Genomic DNA, 19146 nt, shown 5'->3' with positions numbered 1-19146 from the left:
ATTTGGGAGAAGGGTGAAAGGGCCCCTTGATTTGATCAAACAAAATTGGGAGCAGATCACCCAGGATGACCCACAAGACGTTGTGACATACATAGACACCTTGATGAATGACCTACAGAGAAACCTAGAACTGGCAGCAGAAAACCTGCAAGCTCAGAAGGTCAGACAGAAAACATGGTATGACCACAAAGCTAGAGAGAGGCACTTTGACCCAGGGGAGGAAGTGCTTTGGCTTAGGCCCTGCAGAGAGAACAAACTGCAGCTCAAATGGGCAGGACCATATAGGGTCATTTCCAAGATGTCAGACCTGAACTACCTTATAGAGCAGGAGGAGAACCAAGCAAGGAGGGTGGTTCATGTGAATGCCCTAAAACCCTACTACAGAGGGGAACAGAGGGTTTTATTTGCGATAAAAGCAGCTGAGAGTGAGGAAGCTGAATTACCCTTCTGGGAGGGTAGAGGGGAAGTAAAATACAACCCAGAGGAGGTAAAGATCAGTCCTGCACTCACCCAAGACCAGCAGCAAGAACTAAAAATGCTGCTCATTAAATATCAACAGGTGTTTTCCAACAAGCCGGGGATAGTGAAGGGAGTAATGCATCGGATCCACACAGGGGATGCACCCCCGCAGGCAGTATCCCCATACCGAGTAACGGGACCCTATAGGGACAAGGTGCGGAAGGAGCTGGACGAGATGCTTAGGGAGAACATAATCGTCCCTCTTCTAGTCCTTGGTCCTCTCCGATAGTCCTTGTGGACAAGCCTGATGGGAGCATTAGGTTTTGTGTTGATTACAGGAAATTAAACCGCGTAACCACTCCTGATGCCTACCCAATGCCCAGGCTAGACAACCTGATTGAAACCATAGGGGGTTGTCGGTTCATTTCATCATTGGACCTGGTAAAGGGATATTGGCAATTAAGAATTGATCCCAGGGATCAAGAAAAGACCGCCTTTTGCAGCCCTTTTGGTCTCTATGAGTTTCGAGTCCTGAGCTTTGGTCTCAGAAATGCACCAGCCACATTCCAAAGGCTGATGGACCAGACCTTGGCAGGGCTCAGTGACTTTACTGTGGCCTACATTGACGACATAGGGATCTTCAGTAATACCTGGGAAGATCACCTGAAACACCTGGAGTTAGTGCTGCAGAGGTTAAGTGCAGCAGGGCTAACAGTAAAGGCCAGCAAGTGTCAGCTGGGTAGCCCAGAAATAAAATACTTGGGTCACATGGTAGGGGGAGGAGTGATAAAACCCCTAGAGGCCAAAATAGAAGCAGTTCGTGATTGGCCTAGACCCAACACCAAGAAAAAAGTCAAATCATTTCTTGGGTTGGTGGGCTACTACAGAAAGTTCATCCCGAGGTTTAGCGAGATTGCGGCTCCGCTGACCGATCTGACGAGGAAGAAGGCTGATGACCGCATCCCGTGGACCGGCGACTGTGAGGAGGCGTTCCAGAGGTTGAAGCAGGCGCTAATCAACTATCCAGTGCTGCGTGCTCCAGACTTCGACCGGGAGTTCATCATCTACACCGATGCGTCTAACAGCGGGGTAGGAGCAGTTCTTTGCCAGGAGGATGAGAATGGTGACCAGCATCCAGTGTCCTACCTGAGTAGGAAACTCCAGAAAGGTGAGAGACATTTGGCAACCGTGGAGAAGGAGTGCCTGGCAATAGTCTACGCGATCCAGAAGGCCAAGCCTTACATCTGGGGAAGACATTTTATTCTGTGCACTGACCATTCACCACTGCAATGGTTAAAGACAATGAAAACCCACCATAGTAAACTTATGAGGTGGGCTTTAAATCTGCAAGACTATGACTTTGAAGTGAAGGTGGTCAGAGGGTCAGTGAACTGTATTGCTGACGCCTTGTCAAGAAGACCTGAAGAATGAAGACGGCGAAAGAAACATGGACTATGTATATATATTGATGACAAAAAGTTAAATGTACCTGTTTTTGAACTTGGTTTGTATGAATAAAGGTAACTTGATGTAATGTATATGGTAAATGTTTAAATGCCTAATTGATATGGTTAACTTAGAATGTAAGTATAAGTAAGTATGATATTGTATGTATAACTGTTGTTGTGTGTTTTATCCAGGTTGTTTTTTGGGAAAAAGCACCTTAGCTTTCCCCCTACAAAACAACTTATAAAGAGGGGAGGTGTTACATACAGCACTGATGTTACCTGTCTGTCATGGGTTTGGAGGGAAAGTTCCATCCTATGGGAAGTGGAAGGCGGGACATCAGGAGGAGGGGCTGTACTGTATATATATGTGGAGCGTGTGTGGAGAGCTGAGGAGAAGCTGGAGAAGAGCTGAGAGAAGAAGCTTGAGTGGGAGTCTGTGTGTCAGACAGGGTACTACTGTGTGTCAGTCAGTACCAACCTGATAGGTTCAGGTGTTTGTATGGTTAGCCAGAACTGATAGGTTCAGGGTCTGTGCTTCAAGTTAAGTGTTCTGTGTGAACCAAACTGTGTGTATGTATGATTGAGACTAAGCCACGTTACTGTATCTTATTCACTTGATCCTTTTATTTTTCCCTGTGTGTTGTTTAAATAAACCTTATTCCTTTATTTGTTAAAAATCCATCCCTGGTCTGTGTGACTTCTTATAGGGAATGGTTGGTGGCAGCTTAGTGAAACTGTGGCATATCCCAGTAGGTCTGGGTTTGTCACACTCCCCTCCATCTAACCTACTTTTTGGACAATATGTAGATAATTAATTAATTAATGAATAACTCATCATCATCATGTACCATCAAGTCAAATCTGATTTATACCAACCCCTTTTCAGGGTTTTCAAGGTAAAGAATACTCAGAAGTGGTTTACCATTCTCTTCTTGTGACTCTGCATCCTGCCTGAGGCCACACAATGAAGCCAGTGGGAAATCAAACTCCCAACTTCTGGTTCTACAGTCTAAACCACTAAACCTAAACCACTGAGCTATCCAGCCAGCTCTAAATAATAATCTCAGAACTGAAAAGGATTATCCAGTACAGTCCCTCCTATCAAGGAGGCACAGTAGCAATCAAACTTCCAACCTCTGGGTTCACAGCCAGATACCTTAGATCAGGGGTCTCAAACATGCGGCCCGGGGGCCATTTGCAGCCTGCCGGATGATAGTTTGTAGCCCCCGCCTTGCCTGCCCCCCCAAAGCGCCCACGCGTCCTCTGCTGTTAAGATTCAAAAAAAGCCTTGCCTTGCTCGGTGGCTCTCTCTCAGGACAGTGCCTCTTGCACTCTCCATCAGGAACTGTAGTTAGCCTGCCTGTCTGCCGGCAGGCAGGCTGCAGTTCCAGATGGAGGGTGCAAGAGGCGCTGTCTTGAGAGAGAGCCGCTGAAAGAGATGTGTCATGGTTTAGGTTATTGGGGCTAAGACAGCCCTTCGTCCTGACTGGTTTACGTCACAGGAGAGTGAAGAAGGGTGGTCCCAGCATGGAAGAAAAATGGAGAATGGTGGCAGAGAGAAGACTGGATTTTTAACTGGATTTTTGATTTGGATTTTTGGACTGATTTTGAGGATGGACTTTTGAGTTCCAATTGCTATTTTTAAGTATTATGCTAGGATGTAGTTCAGGGTAAGGATTGAGTAAGGGGGGGCTATCTCTTGCCTGCCTTTCAAGCTATTTTTAGGGTTTTTAATTTTATTTTTATAGCTGGAATTTGCTAACTGCTTTGACTTATGGAAATGTACTTGAATGCTATGCTTTGCAACAAACTGAATACAGTGGCACCTCGCTTAACGATGTTAATTGGTTCAAAAAAACATCGCTATGGGAAAACATCGCTAAGCGAAACACCATTTCCCATAGGAATGCATTGAAAACCGGTTAATCCGCTCCAATGGGAATGGATTACCGTCCTTAAGTGAAAATCGCCATAGGAAACATCGCTAAGCGAAACAATGTTTCCCCCATTGGAATGCATTGAAGCCTATTCAGTGCATTCCAATGGTTTTGCGATGTCTGTTTTAGCTATTTTTAAAGTGTCTTAAAATGTTCAAAAACTGTTTTAAATGCTTGGGATCGTTAGTGCACCTTGTAAAACCTTTGCAAACTTAATTTGGCTTTGTCCTGACTCTTCGTTAATTTTTGGTGAATTTTTTCTCCCCCATTGGAATTGAACTGTAGGTTTGACAGCTGTCAAGAAGAGTCAGAACGAAGAGTCAGAACAAAGCCAAATTAAGTTTGCAAAGGTTTTACAAGGTGCACTAACGATCCCAAGCATTTAAAACAGTTTTTGAACATTTTAAGACACTTTTAAATTAGCAAAAATGGACATTGTTAAGCGAAACAGGGGGACCTAAACTGTCATCGTTAAGCGAAGCAAGGTCCCGAAATCGCTAAGCGAAAATCGCCCATAGAGAACATCGTTAAATGATGTGGAAAATTCCTCAAAAAACCCCATCGCTAAGCGAATACATCGTTAAACGAGGCAATCGCTAAGTGAGGCACCACTGTATCTCTAAATACTTTATTTTTCTAATAAAACAATACAGTGGTGCCTCGTATAACGAGTGCCCCGTTTAACGACAAATCCGCATACCGATGCGGATTTTGCAATCGGAAAAGCCATCGCATACCGATGTTGCCTATGGGGAAAAATCGCTTTGCAATGTTTTCCCCATAGGCACCATTTTCCCCCAGCTGAGCGGCGGGAGCCTCCCAAGGAGCGCTCCCGCAGCTCAGCTGGGGGAAAATGCCTGCGGTGGCCTCAGAAGGACCCTTCTGAAGGGTCCTTCAGAGGCCACCGCCAGGATTCCCCTTCCCCGCGGTCGGCTTCCCCGGCCATGGTCGGACTGTCAGGAGTCCGACCATGCCTGGGGTAGTCGGCCGCAGGTGGGATCCAAGCCGTGGGGGTGGTGGTGGTGGAAGCATGGCCGGGCTCTTCGGCAACTGCCGGGGCTCGGATCCAAGCCTCAGCAGCTGCCGAAGAGCCCATCCATGCCTCCGATCCTCTCCTCACGACTTGGATCCCAGCCGTAGGGGAAGGGTGGAAGGCATGACCGGGCTCTTCGGCAACTGCCGAGGCTCAGATCCAAGCCTCGGCGGCTGCCGAAGAACCCATCCATGCCTCCGATCCTCTCCCCACGGCTTGGATCCCAGCCGTGGGGGAAGGGTGGAAGGCATGGCCGGGCTCTTCAGCAACTGCCGAGGCTCGGATCCAAGCCTCGGCGGCTGCCGAAGACCCCATCCATGCCTCCGATCCTCTCCCCACGGCTTGGATCCCAGCCGTGGGGGGAGGGTCGGAAGCATAGCCGGACTTCAGCCGGCTAAGAGGCCAGCGATCGGGCAGGAGAAGGTGGGAAGTTTCCCCCAACCCCTCCCGAGCGAACGCCGGGTTTTCAGCCGGCTAAGAGGCCGGCGATCGGGCAGGAGGTGGTGGGGGAATCTTCCCACCTCCTCCTGCCCGATCGCCGGCCTCTTAGCCAGCTGAAGTCCAGCTATGCCTCCGATCCTCTCCCCACGGCTTGGATCCAAGCCGGCGGGGGGGTGGAAGGCATGGCCGGGCTCTTCGGCAACTGCCGAGGCTCGGATCCAAGCCTCGGCAGTTGCCCATGGCAGGGCTAGCCCCCGCGGGTCCGATCCAAGCCGCGGGGGGAAGGTGGGGAGATCGGATGCCTGTCAGGCATCCTGGGTTCGGATCCCACCCACCGCCGGTTACTCAGCCTTGGGTAACTGGCGGCGGGTGGGATCCGAGCCCGGGATGCCTGAAAGGCATCCGGATCCCCCCACTCTCCCACCCTCCCCCCGCGGCTTGGATCGGACCCGCGGGGGCTAGCCCTGCCATGGCTGGACTCCCAAGAGTCCTGGGCTCGGCAGCGCAGGGCGGCGGGGACAGGGTGGAGGGGTCTTCCCACCCACCCTGTCCTCTTCGCTTGCAGCCACCCCCGCCACTTTCTCCAGCCTGGATCGGGCTCCTGGGAGTCCGATCTCAGCTAGGGAAGGCAGTGCGGGGCGGCGGGGACAGGGTGGAGGGGTCTCCCCACCCACCCTGTCCCCTTCGCTGGCAGCCACCCCCGCCGCTTTCTCCAGCCTGGATCGGGCTCCTGGGAGTCCGATCTCAGCTAGGGAAGGCAGCGCGGGGCGGCGGGGACAGGGTGGAGGGGTCTCCCCACCCACCCTGTCCCCTTCGCTGGCAGCCACCCCCGCCGCTTTCCCCAGCCTGGATCGGGCTCCTGGGAGTCCGATCTCGGCTAGGGAAGGCAGCGCGGGGTGGCGGGGACAGGGTGGAGGGGTCCCGAAGGCTTCCAGGCTTTTGCCTGGAAGCCTTCGGGATCCCCCACCCACCCTGTCCCTGCCAGTTTTTAGTCCATTGGAACGCATTAACCGGGTTTTAATGCGTTTCAATGGGCTTTTTTATTTCGCTTTACGATGTTTCCGTATAGCGACGTTAATCCTGGAACGGATTAACGTCGCTATACGGGGCACCACTGTAATTCTAAAATCTTATGTTTGGTCTCTTGAGCAGCAAACCTGCATAATTATTTTTAGGCTACAAATATGCTACAGAGTCCGTTAATTGCCTGAGTTTTGCTCGTCTTGGCAGACTCCTCATGATTTTCATCTTTGTTTTTCTCTCAGTTAATTGCTAAATTGAACAGACTTGGGAAAAGGAGCAAGCTCAGCTGATTTAGGACTACGCTTGCCCCTGGAACCTCTCTGTTCAAGCCACAGGAATCTCTTAGGAGAGCTGTGTGCTGACAAGGTGCGCTGCCGGCCCTTTTCCACAAGCGCCCCAGCCGCCGGCGAGTGATGCCTGAGAGTGGAGCTTGCCCCCAGCCCAACCTTGAAGAGCGCCTCCAGCCCACCAACAGCAGCTGCCGCCGCCACAGCCTCTCCCAGGAAAGCGGCTCTCTGGCTCTCTTTCTCTCTTGGCACCCCCAGCACCAGCCCAGCCAGTGGCCGCCTCAGCGCCCGGCGGTGCTTCCTCCTCCTCCTCCTCCTCTTCATCCTGCTTCAGCTGCCTCGGCTCTGGAAGCTGCCTGGGCTCGCCTCGCAAAGTTTGCTCCTCTGTCGTGGTGGGGGTAGCTGCTGCTGAGTGCGCTTTTTTTGATGGGGCCCTCAGAGGAAGGTTGCCAGAGCTCCGTGTGTGTTTGTGTGTGTGTGTGTGTGCGCGCGCGCGCACGCGCACGCGCACCAGTGGGGGCATGCCCTGTTCTGTTTAATTTCACGGGTAGCAGTGGGGGCTTTTCTCCTTTGGCAAGGTGAATTCTGTGAGAGGTTTTTTAATTTTATGTTGTGTCCTCCTCCCCGCTAGGCGGTCGCCAGCGCTCCCTCCTCCGCTTCTTTGTCTTGCTGGTGGTGTTGATAGTGAAGACGTAGCCGGAGGGGGTCGTGGCTGGAGACCAGGGCTCACACGCCCCTCTTCCTCGGAGCCCCAGCCGGGCTAAGGAAACTCCTGGGTTGCTTCTTCGGGCTCTTGCTCTGCTTGGCAGAAAATCTGATGCGGCCCAGCCTCACCCAGACTCTGCCTCCAGCGGACCCCAGGTAAACTGAGTTTGAGACCCCTGCCTTAGACCATTAAAAATCAAACAATCAATGAACTTTTGTGGATCAAAGTATATTTCCTTAGGTGATACACCAATGTCTTGTAGATACTACAGAAAAATGATATGAGTCCCAAAAAATCATGGAAAATGATTGTGCCAGGCTTGTTCCTTAGAGATGAGTTAGAAAAATACAGGGTGCAATGGAAGTGTGGTTTTCATACTACTTGATTATAGTCAGGTGTGGGTATCAAGGTCTGAAAGGGGACATGGTGGTGCTGCGGGTTAAACCGCAGAAGCCTCTGTACTGCAAGGTCAGAAGACCAGCAGTCGTAAGATCGAATCTACACGATGGAGGGAGCTCCCGTCGCTTGTCCCAGCTCCTGGCAACCTAGCAGTTCAAAAGCATGTAAAAATGTGAGTAGATAAATAGATACCACCTCGGTGGGAAGGTAACAGCATTCCATGTCTTAGTCATGCTGGCCATGTGACCACAGAAACTGTCCTCAGACAAATGCTGGCTCAATGGCTTGGATGAGCACCACGCCCTAGAGTCGGACACAACTGGACTAAATGTCAAGGAGAACCTTAACCTTTACCTATCAAGGTTTGAGACTTAATGTTGTACAGCTGTTGTACATGATGTAACCTTGTGTAAGCAGAAAATGAAGTAATGTATTTTCTGATTGGTCCCAGAACTGTTTATCAGTCATGTGTACAGAGATCATTTCATCTGCTATAAGTCACCTCACTTATTTCTATGCTACGTGTTGTATCAAGTCATGTTATGCTGCCATATGAATGTCTATTCTCTCTGTATATATGTTAATAGACTACGTTGATATTTTACTCTCAGTCTTTGCAAACTGATATCTCCTAACTCTCCTTATGGTCTGAGAATACACGTTCAACCAAAATTCTCGACAGGGTTATGGGCCCAGAAAAAATTGGGTTTTTTTTTTGTCTGAGAGGAGAAAGCACTGGCTGTATTATTACCTACTGGCTGTGTTTCCTTCAGTTTGCAGGCTGATGTTAAAGAGTCCATCCATCTTGATGGTGTAGGGTTGCAGCTTTTTTTGGTATCTTCATAAATTCATTTGTTTTGTGTAAGGACCACATAGTTCTCTTTATCTTTTTCAGAACTATGGAGATACCAGAAAAATCTCTCTATTATTGTCAGATATAACTTCAGCTGTGCCTTTAGTTGTGGCTAAATTTATCATTTGGTGTCAGATTTTAATATTATGCTCAACAGATAAAACAACCGAGCAAACATACTGTATTAGAAAACCATAGAATTTAATCTATCTACTTGAGAATAGCCTCTGTGACAACGACACACACATCACTTCATCACAAATTATCAATTTTATGTATAAATTATGTCTTGTATGAAAATACACTGAAAATCCACAAACAGAGAAAAAGAATAAGCTTATACAGTATATGGTCCCACTGGTATGGGACCATATACTGTAAACAATAAAATATTCTAAGTTTCTCTTCTACACACCCAAAAACAAAATATAAGCTGCAATACTACTTGTCCATGTTCTTTGTAAAAACACCTTCATCTTTGGCTCAAGTAAGGCTATTTGATATACAGTACTATTTAATAAACAGAGATGTTTCCCAAGGTCTTTTCTTGGGCTGATAATGTGTGCTTACCTTTCTGAGGGCTTGGCTTCCGCATTATACTGCCTGTTGCAGTTGCTCAGTCTGGAACTGGTTCAGGTTTACTAAACTGAAGTTATCTAGGTTAAAAAAAAGGTGTTCCAGTGATGGTGTCAAAAATTTCAAGCACAGTAAGTTACTTTCATTACAAGACTTCAATAAACTAGGCATTAATATCAACTAATACTTAAGTTTTTAAAAGGTGCCAAAACATCATCAAGATTCTTGCATTTCATATTGCTAGAGAGGGGGTGGAATTCCAAAGATAATGTATAGTAACAGAAAAGGACCACCTCCTGGTTGCTTTGAAACATATATATGCAGATGCTGAAATCTTGTTCTGCAGCTCTTTGACACGGGAAATATAGACCCAAGGTGATGGTGATATTAAGAAAATATCATGTTGAACTTGGTCTAACAAGACAGTGAAATCCCATGCAGTTATTTTAACAAGCTTGTAACAGGCTGTCCCATTCATTGCCTCCTTGACAGGGGCTGTTCTTGATTATTCATAGGGTCCCTTCCAGATCTGCAGTTCCAAGATGATGATGATGATTAGGGTCCAGACTATCCCTATCTGGAAATGGCCACAGCTGACATAATCAAGTAAAGCAAAAGAATACTGCATACTGAGACAGCAGCAGTTGCTATCCATTTCTCTTGATATGCCAGCTGCAACCTTGTTTGTAGAAAGCCAAGCTGCCTTCTGTTATCCATGCTTCCAGCTTGTTTAACATATTCCATTTGGAAATCTGTTTCTGGAATAAAGCCAGCTGTCAAAATCAGGTTCAATGCATTTCAATGGGGGGGGGGAATTCACCAAAAATTAACGAAGAGTCAGAACAAAGCCAAATTAAGTTTGCACAAGTTTTACAAGGTGCTCTAACGAATCCAAGCATTTAAAACAGTTTCTGACTCTTCGTTAATTTTTGGTGAATTCCCCCCCCCCATTGGAAAGCATTGAACTGCAGGTTTGACAGCTGTCAAACTTAGGTTCAATGCATTTCAATGGGGGAAAAATTCAACAAAAAATAATGAAGAGTCAGAACAAAGCCAAATTAAGTTTGCACACGTTTTAGAAGGTGCACTAACAATCCCAAACATTTTAAACCATTTTTGAACCTTTTAAGACATCGCTAAGCGAAACAGGGGACCTAAAATTGTCATTGCTAAGCGAGGCAAGGTCCCGAACATCGCTATGCGAATTTTCCCCATAGGAAACATTGTTAAACGGAGTGCAAAATCGCTCCAAAAACCTCATCGCTAAGCGAATGCATCGTTAAACGAGGCAATCGCTAAGAGAGGCACCACTTTAAGCCATTTGAAGCTGGAAGGGAGACAATCTAGTGATGAAATATTATCTGTTTGCTTTAAAATGCTACTTTTTAATGACTAATATAAAACTTGCACTCTAATACGGTACCCCAGCAACTTTCAATGTAAAGCTTAAGGCTGGTAAGAAATGGATGACTCCAATGTTAAGTTCAAGCAAACAAATGAATTGGTCCCACTAATTTCAGTGGTTCTCCTATAGACAAGAAGAACATATTGTATACCTGCTTTAAAATACTGTATAGGTCCCAAGTGAGTTCTTATTTTTGGTCAGAAATATTTATTTATCATCTACTACCTCATATATTTACTCAAAATAAAATTTTGCTCTCAAACATGTGTGCACAGAATCACAGCCTCAGATTTGTTATACTGCAAAGGCCATAGCGTAAAGCAAGATTTGAAATACCAACCATAAAAACAAGCACAATAGTCACATTAATTACCTTATATTAAATTTCATTAATAAAATTTAATTATCACTTTATTAAATTACAATTTTATTAAATTAGAATTCTATTGAATATTGAGTTATTGTTAGCTGTGTCCTGAAAGACAGAGAGAATTAAATATGACTTCAGAGATTTGTTGCATATGTGTATACTTGTCCAACTGTAAAAGAAGTTTGTATTGTTCCAAAAACATGTTTGTCAAATGTAAATCATCAGCAAACTAAAAACTGTATGTCTGTGTAATCAGAATTGTGCACATCAAAAGCATTTTTGTTATTTCTCTGAATTATTCCTGACGAATCTTTGGCTACTAACCAACAAAAAAAAAAAAAGAATATAATTCAGAGATGGCCACAAGCTTGAAAGATGGCAGGGTTTCTAAGAATTTATTTTAGTGCTCATATCTAAAAGACTGAAAAGGAACTTAAGAATAAAGACCAGGCAGCTCAGTAATGTTCATCTTAAGTGTATACCAACCAGCTAAGTGGCTTTCATCAGCATCTCAAACAGCTTATCTGGAATCTGGAGAAAGGAAGCAACATCCACTTCCTAGAATACAAAGGGAGGGGGGAATAATTATCAGAAAAGACATCCTACAGTCTTCATGTCAGCAATTATTTCAACTTTTCTTCCTGGATAGAAATGGGCGTATGTAGCACACATGGGGTATATATGTGCCCTGAGACTTAAAGGGAAGCACATTCAATCTTCGCCACCATCCAGGAGCCCATGACCTGCTTCTATAGTGCATGTGCTGTTAAGACAACAACAACAAAGACTAGCCTACCAAGCATCCAACATACCCACACATTAGAAACTATAGTCTGTTCCAACTGTCAGTATCTTGAGACTGGACAACAAAACAGATGCACACTGGTCCATTATATTAACCAAAGGACAAAGTATACTTGTTTGTTTGTTTGTATGTATGCATATGTGGGTATATACAGAAAGTGAGTTTTGCTTTGTTGTGTTATTAACTGTCACATGAAAGCTATCTTAAGAATCAATTGATTAAAAGGCAAGTCATACATTTTCAAAATAAATAAATACAGGTGCTATTACCACTTATCCAAGTTATACAATTCACTGATCTCTTGCAGAATCCACTGGGAATTCACAGGAATAATTGGGACTTCTGAATCTAGTGCATATGCAAATACACCACAATATGAATCTGCAATGTTTTGCTTTCAAAGGAATATGCATTCTACACAAACCACATTACTACAGGTTTACACCTGCTTCCCTCAATTCATATCCATATACAGTACAGTGGTGCCTTGCTTAACGAGCGCCCCATTTAACAACGAATCTGCATAGCGATGTGGATTTTGCGATCGCAAAAGCGATCACATTGCGATGTTTTAAATGGCAAAGCATCGCATTACGATGATCGGTAAGCGTTTCACTTACCGATTTTCGCACTGCGATGTTTAGAAAACAGCTAATCTGCGGTTCCAAAATGGCCACCGGGTAAACAAAATGGCCGCCCGCAGAGTTTTTGCACGGTTTCCTCGCATACCGGGTGGCGAAAATAGCGGCCGTATGGAGGATTTCCACATAGCGGTAAGTTGTTCCCGCATAGGAACGCATTAATCATGTTTTAATGCGTTCCTATGGGGTTTTTTGCCCTGCATAGCGATGAATCCGGATAGCGACGATTTTTTGGGAACGGATTATCATCGCTATGTGGGGCACCACTGTAGTTTCTTACTGACTCACCCTACAATTTTTGTTAGAATCATTATATTTATAGAGCAATGTAGGTGAATGACTTTCTTCATCCTAGTAAGTTTAAATATTTGGCTATTGGAAAAAACAGTTTTTTTCTTTTTATCTCATCATAAAATCTGAAACAGCAACTTTCTCACTGAAACTTGACTGGCCAAGAAAACAGAGACCCCCCACTACAGTATTCTGTGGGCTCATCTTTAACAGTAAAAAAGAACCAGAACTGAGCATGGGTTTAGGCTATCACTTCAACTTAATACAATCTAATACTGTACTAGTGCCAAAGACAACTCACAAAAGCTTCATTTCCTTCAGGATTTGATATTGCTTTTCAATACCAAGTTTCAATCCTAACACATAAGAAACATTTTAAAATAAATGTTTTTCTTGGATCCGCAGTAAGGTGTTATCTTTCTAGAATAGTAGACTATAAACATTTTCTTCTTTAAAAATTAAATACAGCTGAAAACTGAAGTTTTTGCCTGAAGTCTACAAAGAAGGCAACTGCACAATATTTCTAAGCAGACTGTTCTATTCTTAGATAACCCTTAAGTTAGGAAGATTTCTCTAATATTTTGTTTCAATAAGTTTTCTTAAAGCAATTTCTTCTTCGCTATATTTAGTTGGCTGAAAGAATGATTGTCCCTTTTCTTTTTCCATAGAGCATAGTTTCACATATTTGTTTATTTATTTATTACCTTTCTTTGCTGTTGAGAAGTCAGCATACACAAGCCAGCAGTATCTCAACGAAGGACTGAGCAGACCAATACCTATTTGGTTTCATGAAGCTAGGTCCATAATGTAGGTTCAAGACATGGATATTTATTTCCATTTTTAAAAATTCTAAAACTTTTTGAGGGTGAGAGAAGGAAACGTTGGGTGAGGATCTTGAGAGGTGCTAAAGAATCAGTAGGGAAAGGAATATTCTTTTTCAATACAGATTTTTTTCCCATGCAACATAAGTTTTGTTTGTTTTAAAGGTTCCAATTTTGATATGCACACATGTGTAACATGTAGTCTGCCCCTAAATTTCTCAAGATAGAAAATATTTCTGTTCCATATTTTGGGAAACATTTTGGCAAACAGCTATTTTTGCTAATTGGCTACTGTACATCTGTAATCAGCAGACATCTTGGTAACAGCATTCATAAAGCCTACCCGTTCAGTTGTAATATAATAATCTGCAGAATACATCTATCAGCTAATATGGTATTCATTTTAATTTCTAGTCTGTCATGTCAGCTTAACACAATTTAATACTTTACTAAGATCCAAAGAAAAATCACTAGAACTTAATTTTATTGTATTTCATTTCTAGCCATCCAATACACACATTTAGCCAATATCTTAATCTTCTAGTCAAAAGATAATATGCCTCTTTTCCTGGCAGAGGTCACAAGATTCTAGAGTGTATTACTGAATGAATAGGCATAGAACACTAAATCCCAAACAACAACAAATTAATAGCTAAGGCAAGCCTATTAACTGACTATAAACTAGTACATTTCACAATTGTAATATCTGATACAATACATGCCACTGATTAAGTAATATGTGGAAGGAAAATACTGTTTACTTTAGTTGTATTTAGAAACTATCCGTTTCCCAAAATTCTGCCATACACTGACATGTTGTAATTCATGAGGAATTAGTAACACAAAGCCACACTAAAATTAAACACTAGAGATGGGGGTATTTGTATAAAAATACCCACGCACAGGTGGACATAACAAGGTTCCAGCCCCCTGGGGCCAGACGGTCCATTCACCATTCCACTGCTGCTGTGACCTCTGGGGAACCTTCCAATGGCAATCGGCTTGCCACTCCTGGCAGGAGGAGAGAAGACAAGCCTCCCTACTAAATCAAAGAGTGGCTCACCTGTGCAGGGGTGTTCATATTCGCATATAAATATGAATACCCTCATCTCTATTAAACACCAAACATAAAAATCAAACTCCTCAGGTTTAAAAACTGACATTTAAAAAATAAGAGATGCTCACTTGCTGATGAAATTTTCTACGTTGTAAGAGTGATACGCTTACACAAGCATCCTGAAATAAAATATCCATATGCTATGGAGCAGAAAATATATAGATTTATATTCTGCCTTTCAAACACAAAATATTGGCTGAAATCCAGAAGTTACAATCAGAGTAGGCCCATTTAGATCAGTGGGGATTTGTTCCATTCTTTCAATGGATCTACTCTAGTTGCGACTTGCTATTAGAATTCAGCCAATTTATGTTATTTCTTAAACTTATGAACTATACAGTATTAATACTTATTAATTCTAGCCTAACTGTAACCTACCATTTGTTTAGGATCAGCATGCCAGACACTGGGGAAATATGTACAAGATTATCAGGGTCACGGTCAAGAATTTTAAAATGTCGGGTTGTACTTGTGTAGCTTTTTTTAAAAAAGTTAATCTGGTAATAATATTCACAATTTAGCCTCTACCCTCATGTCATCCTAGTACAGACCTATTCAAATCAATGGGAAATATAGTGCCCAATTAATTTGAACATTTGAATTTGAATGACAATCTGGAGTAAAGTAGGAGATATAATATGCAAAAGGTGCCAGAGAAACATCCTTTTGTATTGTGGTTTATCTGCCCAGTACCAGTTCTACCTTCTTTTTAGTGTCAGTTTAAACTTTTTATTTGCACAGGTATTTTGTTTTTCTTTCAGCAGAAATGGCACTGTTGTAGCTGAGTGAAGATATACTGTTTTTCTCCTTCTTAATTTAGACTGAAGTTTTATTATCTTTTATCACTAATGTGTTATCCAATGTGTCCTGAAACCCTCTTCTGTTTTAGTGTTCAAAGTACTAAACTAGGAACGGGGAGATCCAGAATAAAAAACCCTACTCAGTTACAGAAATCAGTGGATGGCTATGGACTAGTTACTATCTCTCAACCTACCCTTCCATACAGCCAGGATTGTTGGGAGAAGAAATGTGGAGTGAAGGATCATATATATTGCCTTGAGCTCCTTGAGGGGAAACAGCAGGATATAAATGTAAAAAATAAAACAAGCATATTCAGGATAGCTCAGTGGTTTAGGTATGTGGCTGCAGAGCCAGAGGTTGGGAGTCCAATTTCCCACTGTACCTCCTTCACAGGCCTGGACGACTTTAGCCATAGGATCCCTTCCAGCCCCATAATTCTATCATCATCATCATCATCATCATTATACTGCAGGAATTTGCCATCAGCTGCTCAAGCCTAGCAAAGGCTTTGGAGCTAGTAGTCACAGCCACATCACATGGCGACTAATTACATATATTTAGTTTTGGGTTTCATATACAGTAGCAGGATGCTCCAAAGAAGACCACCAGGCAAATAATAATAAAAAGGGTGGGAGAGTACTATAGGCTGATTAACAATAATTTGGGGGATTAACGTTCGACATTGGTGATACCTTCACCAGCACAGCACCCCATAAAAACGGAGAGGGCAGGTACCTTGCAAAAAGACGTTTTCGCACTAAACCTTCCATCCCAGTCCCCAAACAACTCCCTGAATGTGACATCATTTCAAACACGCGAAAGGAGGAACGGCAAGAAGGGGGCCCCGCAACAACAACCTCGTCTCTACGAGGTCAACCATGACAGAGAGAGGTGGACCGGCCACTGTCACTTCTCCAAGACAGACTCTGGCTGGGCCTGCGATGGTTGAAGGAACCCCCTCCTTTCCACCCACCCACCCACCCCCGGCTGAGTCAGGCTCTAGTCTTGCCGCCGCCAGCGTCCGGCCTAGGCAGCTGCTTCTTCCCCTGACCTTCCAAGCCTCCCGCCCACTTCCCGGCTCACCTGCGACCAGCCGCCGTGTGCTGAGGCTCCGGGACTCTCTCAGTCCCTCGCCACCGTTATTGCCGCCGCCATGTTCCGAAGCGCAGTAAGCGAAGGAGGGAGGAGGAAGGAGGAGAGGGAAGGAGCCCGGCTGCCGGACCCGGCGCCGCCCCCTGCCGCCTGAGGACGCTCGGGGAGCCTGGCCTGTCAGGAAGAAAGCAGGAAAACGCCGAGACAGCTCAACTCCCTCCTCGCCCTCCCCCGCCCCTCCTCCCGCTTGGCGGGAGCAGCGCCGCGGCCTCAAAAGGCGGCCGGGAAGATGAGGAGGAGCCTTTCTTTCAGGCTGAGCAACGACGGCTGCATCAATCTGAGGCCTTTCTCTCCACAATTGTGCTCACAGTGTTGCGGTGACAATCTTGTCACATTTCCTTTCATGCAGCATCTCTGCCCTTCTCCTACACACATATCCACCACCGTGAACCGTTACAGGATGAATTCCCACGTCCACACATCCAATTCAAACCAACCCATACACTCGCCAGATCAAAGTCCCGCCAGTCCACGCCGTCGCTCTGTTTCGGAGGCACACTACACTATCTGTTTCCTCATATCTGTCCGTGATAAATAACTGACAAGCCCCTTTCAGACTTGGTAAGGACTGAGTATGTCTGTTTGAGCAGCGGGAGGGACTGGCAGCACGTTCTCATAAACACACACACAAAACAGATATGCGTGTTCATGAAAATGATTGAAAGTAGACTAATGTCACAGTACATGGCACTATTTTGGAGTGGCGAGGCACCTGAATCATTCATTCTGCTTGAAGAGGCTTGTATGTGCAAACTCTAAAAGCACACATTGCACATCCGGTTGTGCTTGGCAGAGCTCTCAGAATTAAAGAAGTCTGCTTAGACACAAAAAAGCTTCTGAAAAATAAAAGGGAGTTAGTGTTATAGGTAATACATCAGCGGTTCTTAACTTTTTCTTTATCACGGAACCCCTTTAATATATATTTTTGTTGCTGTGGACCACCAAGACTAACTCAAAATTTAAAACTCTAATGTGCATCAAATATTTAAAGTTTCTCATGAAGGGTCTTCAGATTTGGAGAGAAGGGAGAATTAAGTTAATCTGTCAATGCACACATTCCTATTATATTTTTTAATTGGAATGATTCAATACAAATTTAGAATCATCATCACACCTCATCTACTTGCATCATACAAAGGAAAAGGACAAAGTACTTTTTCTAGGCACAGAGTCAGAAGTCCCCTCTGCAACTGAGCTCAATTCCAACCAAGTTACTTCTGGGAGGCTCAACTACAATCGTAGTATTTTATCTTTTCTTCCTTTGACTGGATGTCAGTAATACATGTCTGATTCAAAATTCCTCATCCATTTTTCTGATACGTTCAGAGCCCCTCCACAGAGTACCAGGGTGTTTGATTCTATATACAGTGGTGCCTCAACTTACGAACCTAATTGGTTCTGGAATTCCGGTCGTAACTCGAAATGGTTGTAGGCTGAAGCACCATTTCCCATAGTGATGCACTGAAACACAATTAATCCATTCCGACCAAAGGGGAGGTGAAAGAAAAGCAAACAAACCGTGCAAGACCCACCAGAAATGCAAAAATATCAAAGCAAAAAGCGAACAAGCCATGCAAGACCCTTCGGAAATCCAAAAAAAGCAAAGAAGAAAGCAAAAAAACAGTGCAAGACACATAGGAAATGCAAAAAAAAAGCAAACAAACCCTGCAAGACCCATTGGAAATGGGGAAAAAAATCCAAAAGTAAAACCCCACAAGACCCATCAGAAATGGGGGATAAAAAAACAAAAAACAAACAAACCCCGCAAGACCCATTGGAAATGGAGGGAAAAAAAACACCAAAAAACAAACAAACCCTGCAAGACCCATGACAGCACAGAAACATAATCCCACCACCCAGCCCAAAACCACGCTGCAAAACCCACCCAGAACAGTTTTTAAAAAGCAGAAAGCAGCACATTACCAGGCAGTCCAAAGCCTCCTCCAATCACACTCACTCTAACTGCTGGGGCAAAAGAGCTACAAAGAAGCAGCTCTTCACCTACCAACTGTTAGCAATTTGAATTCCCCATCTTTTTCCCTGCCTTTTTCTGTTCTTAACTGGAAGCTCCAGCCACAAGCCGGAGCAAATTTTTAAAGCAAAATTTTGCTGCTGGAGCTGGTCATAACTCAAAATGGTCATATGTCAGGATGTTCATAAGTCCACTGTAATCATTTATCAGTGCAGGCAATCTGTGTTTGGAGCAAAGGGGTGTTTCACTCTTGCCCCTGACCTTGGGCACTGCAGAAGAGATGGGCTGTACCTGACAGCTTTACCCTTCCCCTTTTTATATTAGGCATCCTTCAGTCTTGAGAAACTATGGTAACATGCTCAGAACAGAGTACTTGGAATAGTGTCTAGTGTGGCTGAGAAGGCCAATTTGAGAGTGACAATTCCTTCCACATTGAAGACAAATACAGTCTGTCCCCTGTCAGGCTCCCTGCTTTTGCTGGTTTCAAGACTGATTCTTTGCCTTGACCTGCTGGACAAGTGTCTCTTCAAAATGCGAGAGGGCATGATGCACCGCCTGCCTCCAGGCTGAACGCTCAGATGTCAAGGTTTCTCATCTGTTGAGATCCAT

The 19146-nt window shown here is 44.5% G+C and overlaps 1 protein-coding gene across 11 annotated transcripts in view; it reads right to left on the bottom strand.

Annotated features, from left to right (window-relative positions):
• SCMH1 (Scm polycomb group protein homolog 1) overlaps nt 1-16657 on the bottom strand; it is a 270467-nt gene extending 253810 nt beyond the window's left edge. For 6 of the 11 annotated variants that reach the window (XR_012081153.2, XR_013538465.1, XM_020813425.3 and 3 more), the window contains exons 1-3: nt 16497-16637; nt 11424-11495; nt 9157-9242 (exon numbers count right to left, since the gene is read on the bottom strand). Coding sequence is in view for 7 of the 11 variants with exons in the window: in XM_020813425.3 (XP_020669084.1) it covers nt 9157-9181 (25 nt within the window). In the remaining 4 variants the exon portion in view is untranslated. Of the gene's footprint in view, nt 1-9156; nt 9243-11423; nt 11496-16496 lie in introns of all 11 variants that reach the window. The other 5 variants (XM_072980285.2, XM_078380211.1, XM_078380213.1 and 2 more) reach the window with 3 other exon arrangements.
• Nucleotides 16658-19146: the final 2489 nt, after the last annotated feature.

Source organism: Pogona vitticeps, chromosome 9 (genome assembly GCF_051106095.1).
Source record: "Pogona vitticeps strain Pit_001003342236 chromosome 9, PviZW2.1, whole genome shotgun sequence".
In the NCBI taxonomy this organism is placed as follows: Eukaryota; Metazoa; Chordata; class Lepidosauria; order Squamata; family Agamidae; genus Pogona; species Pogona vitticeps.
Note: the sequence above shows the minus strand (reverse complement) of the source record. Positions and strands in the feature narration are given on the sequence as shown.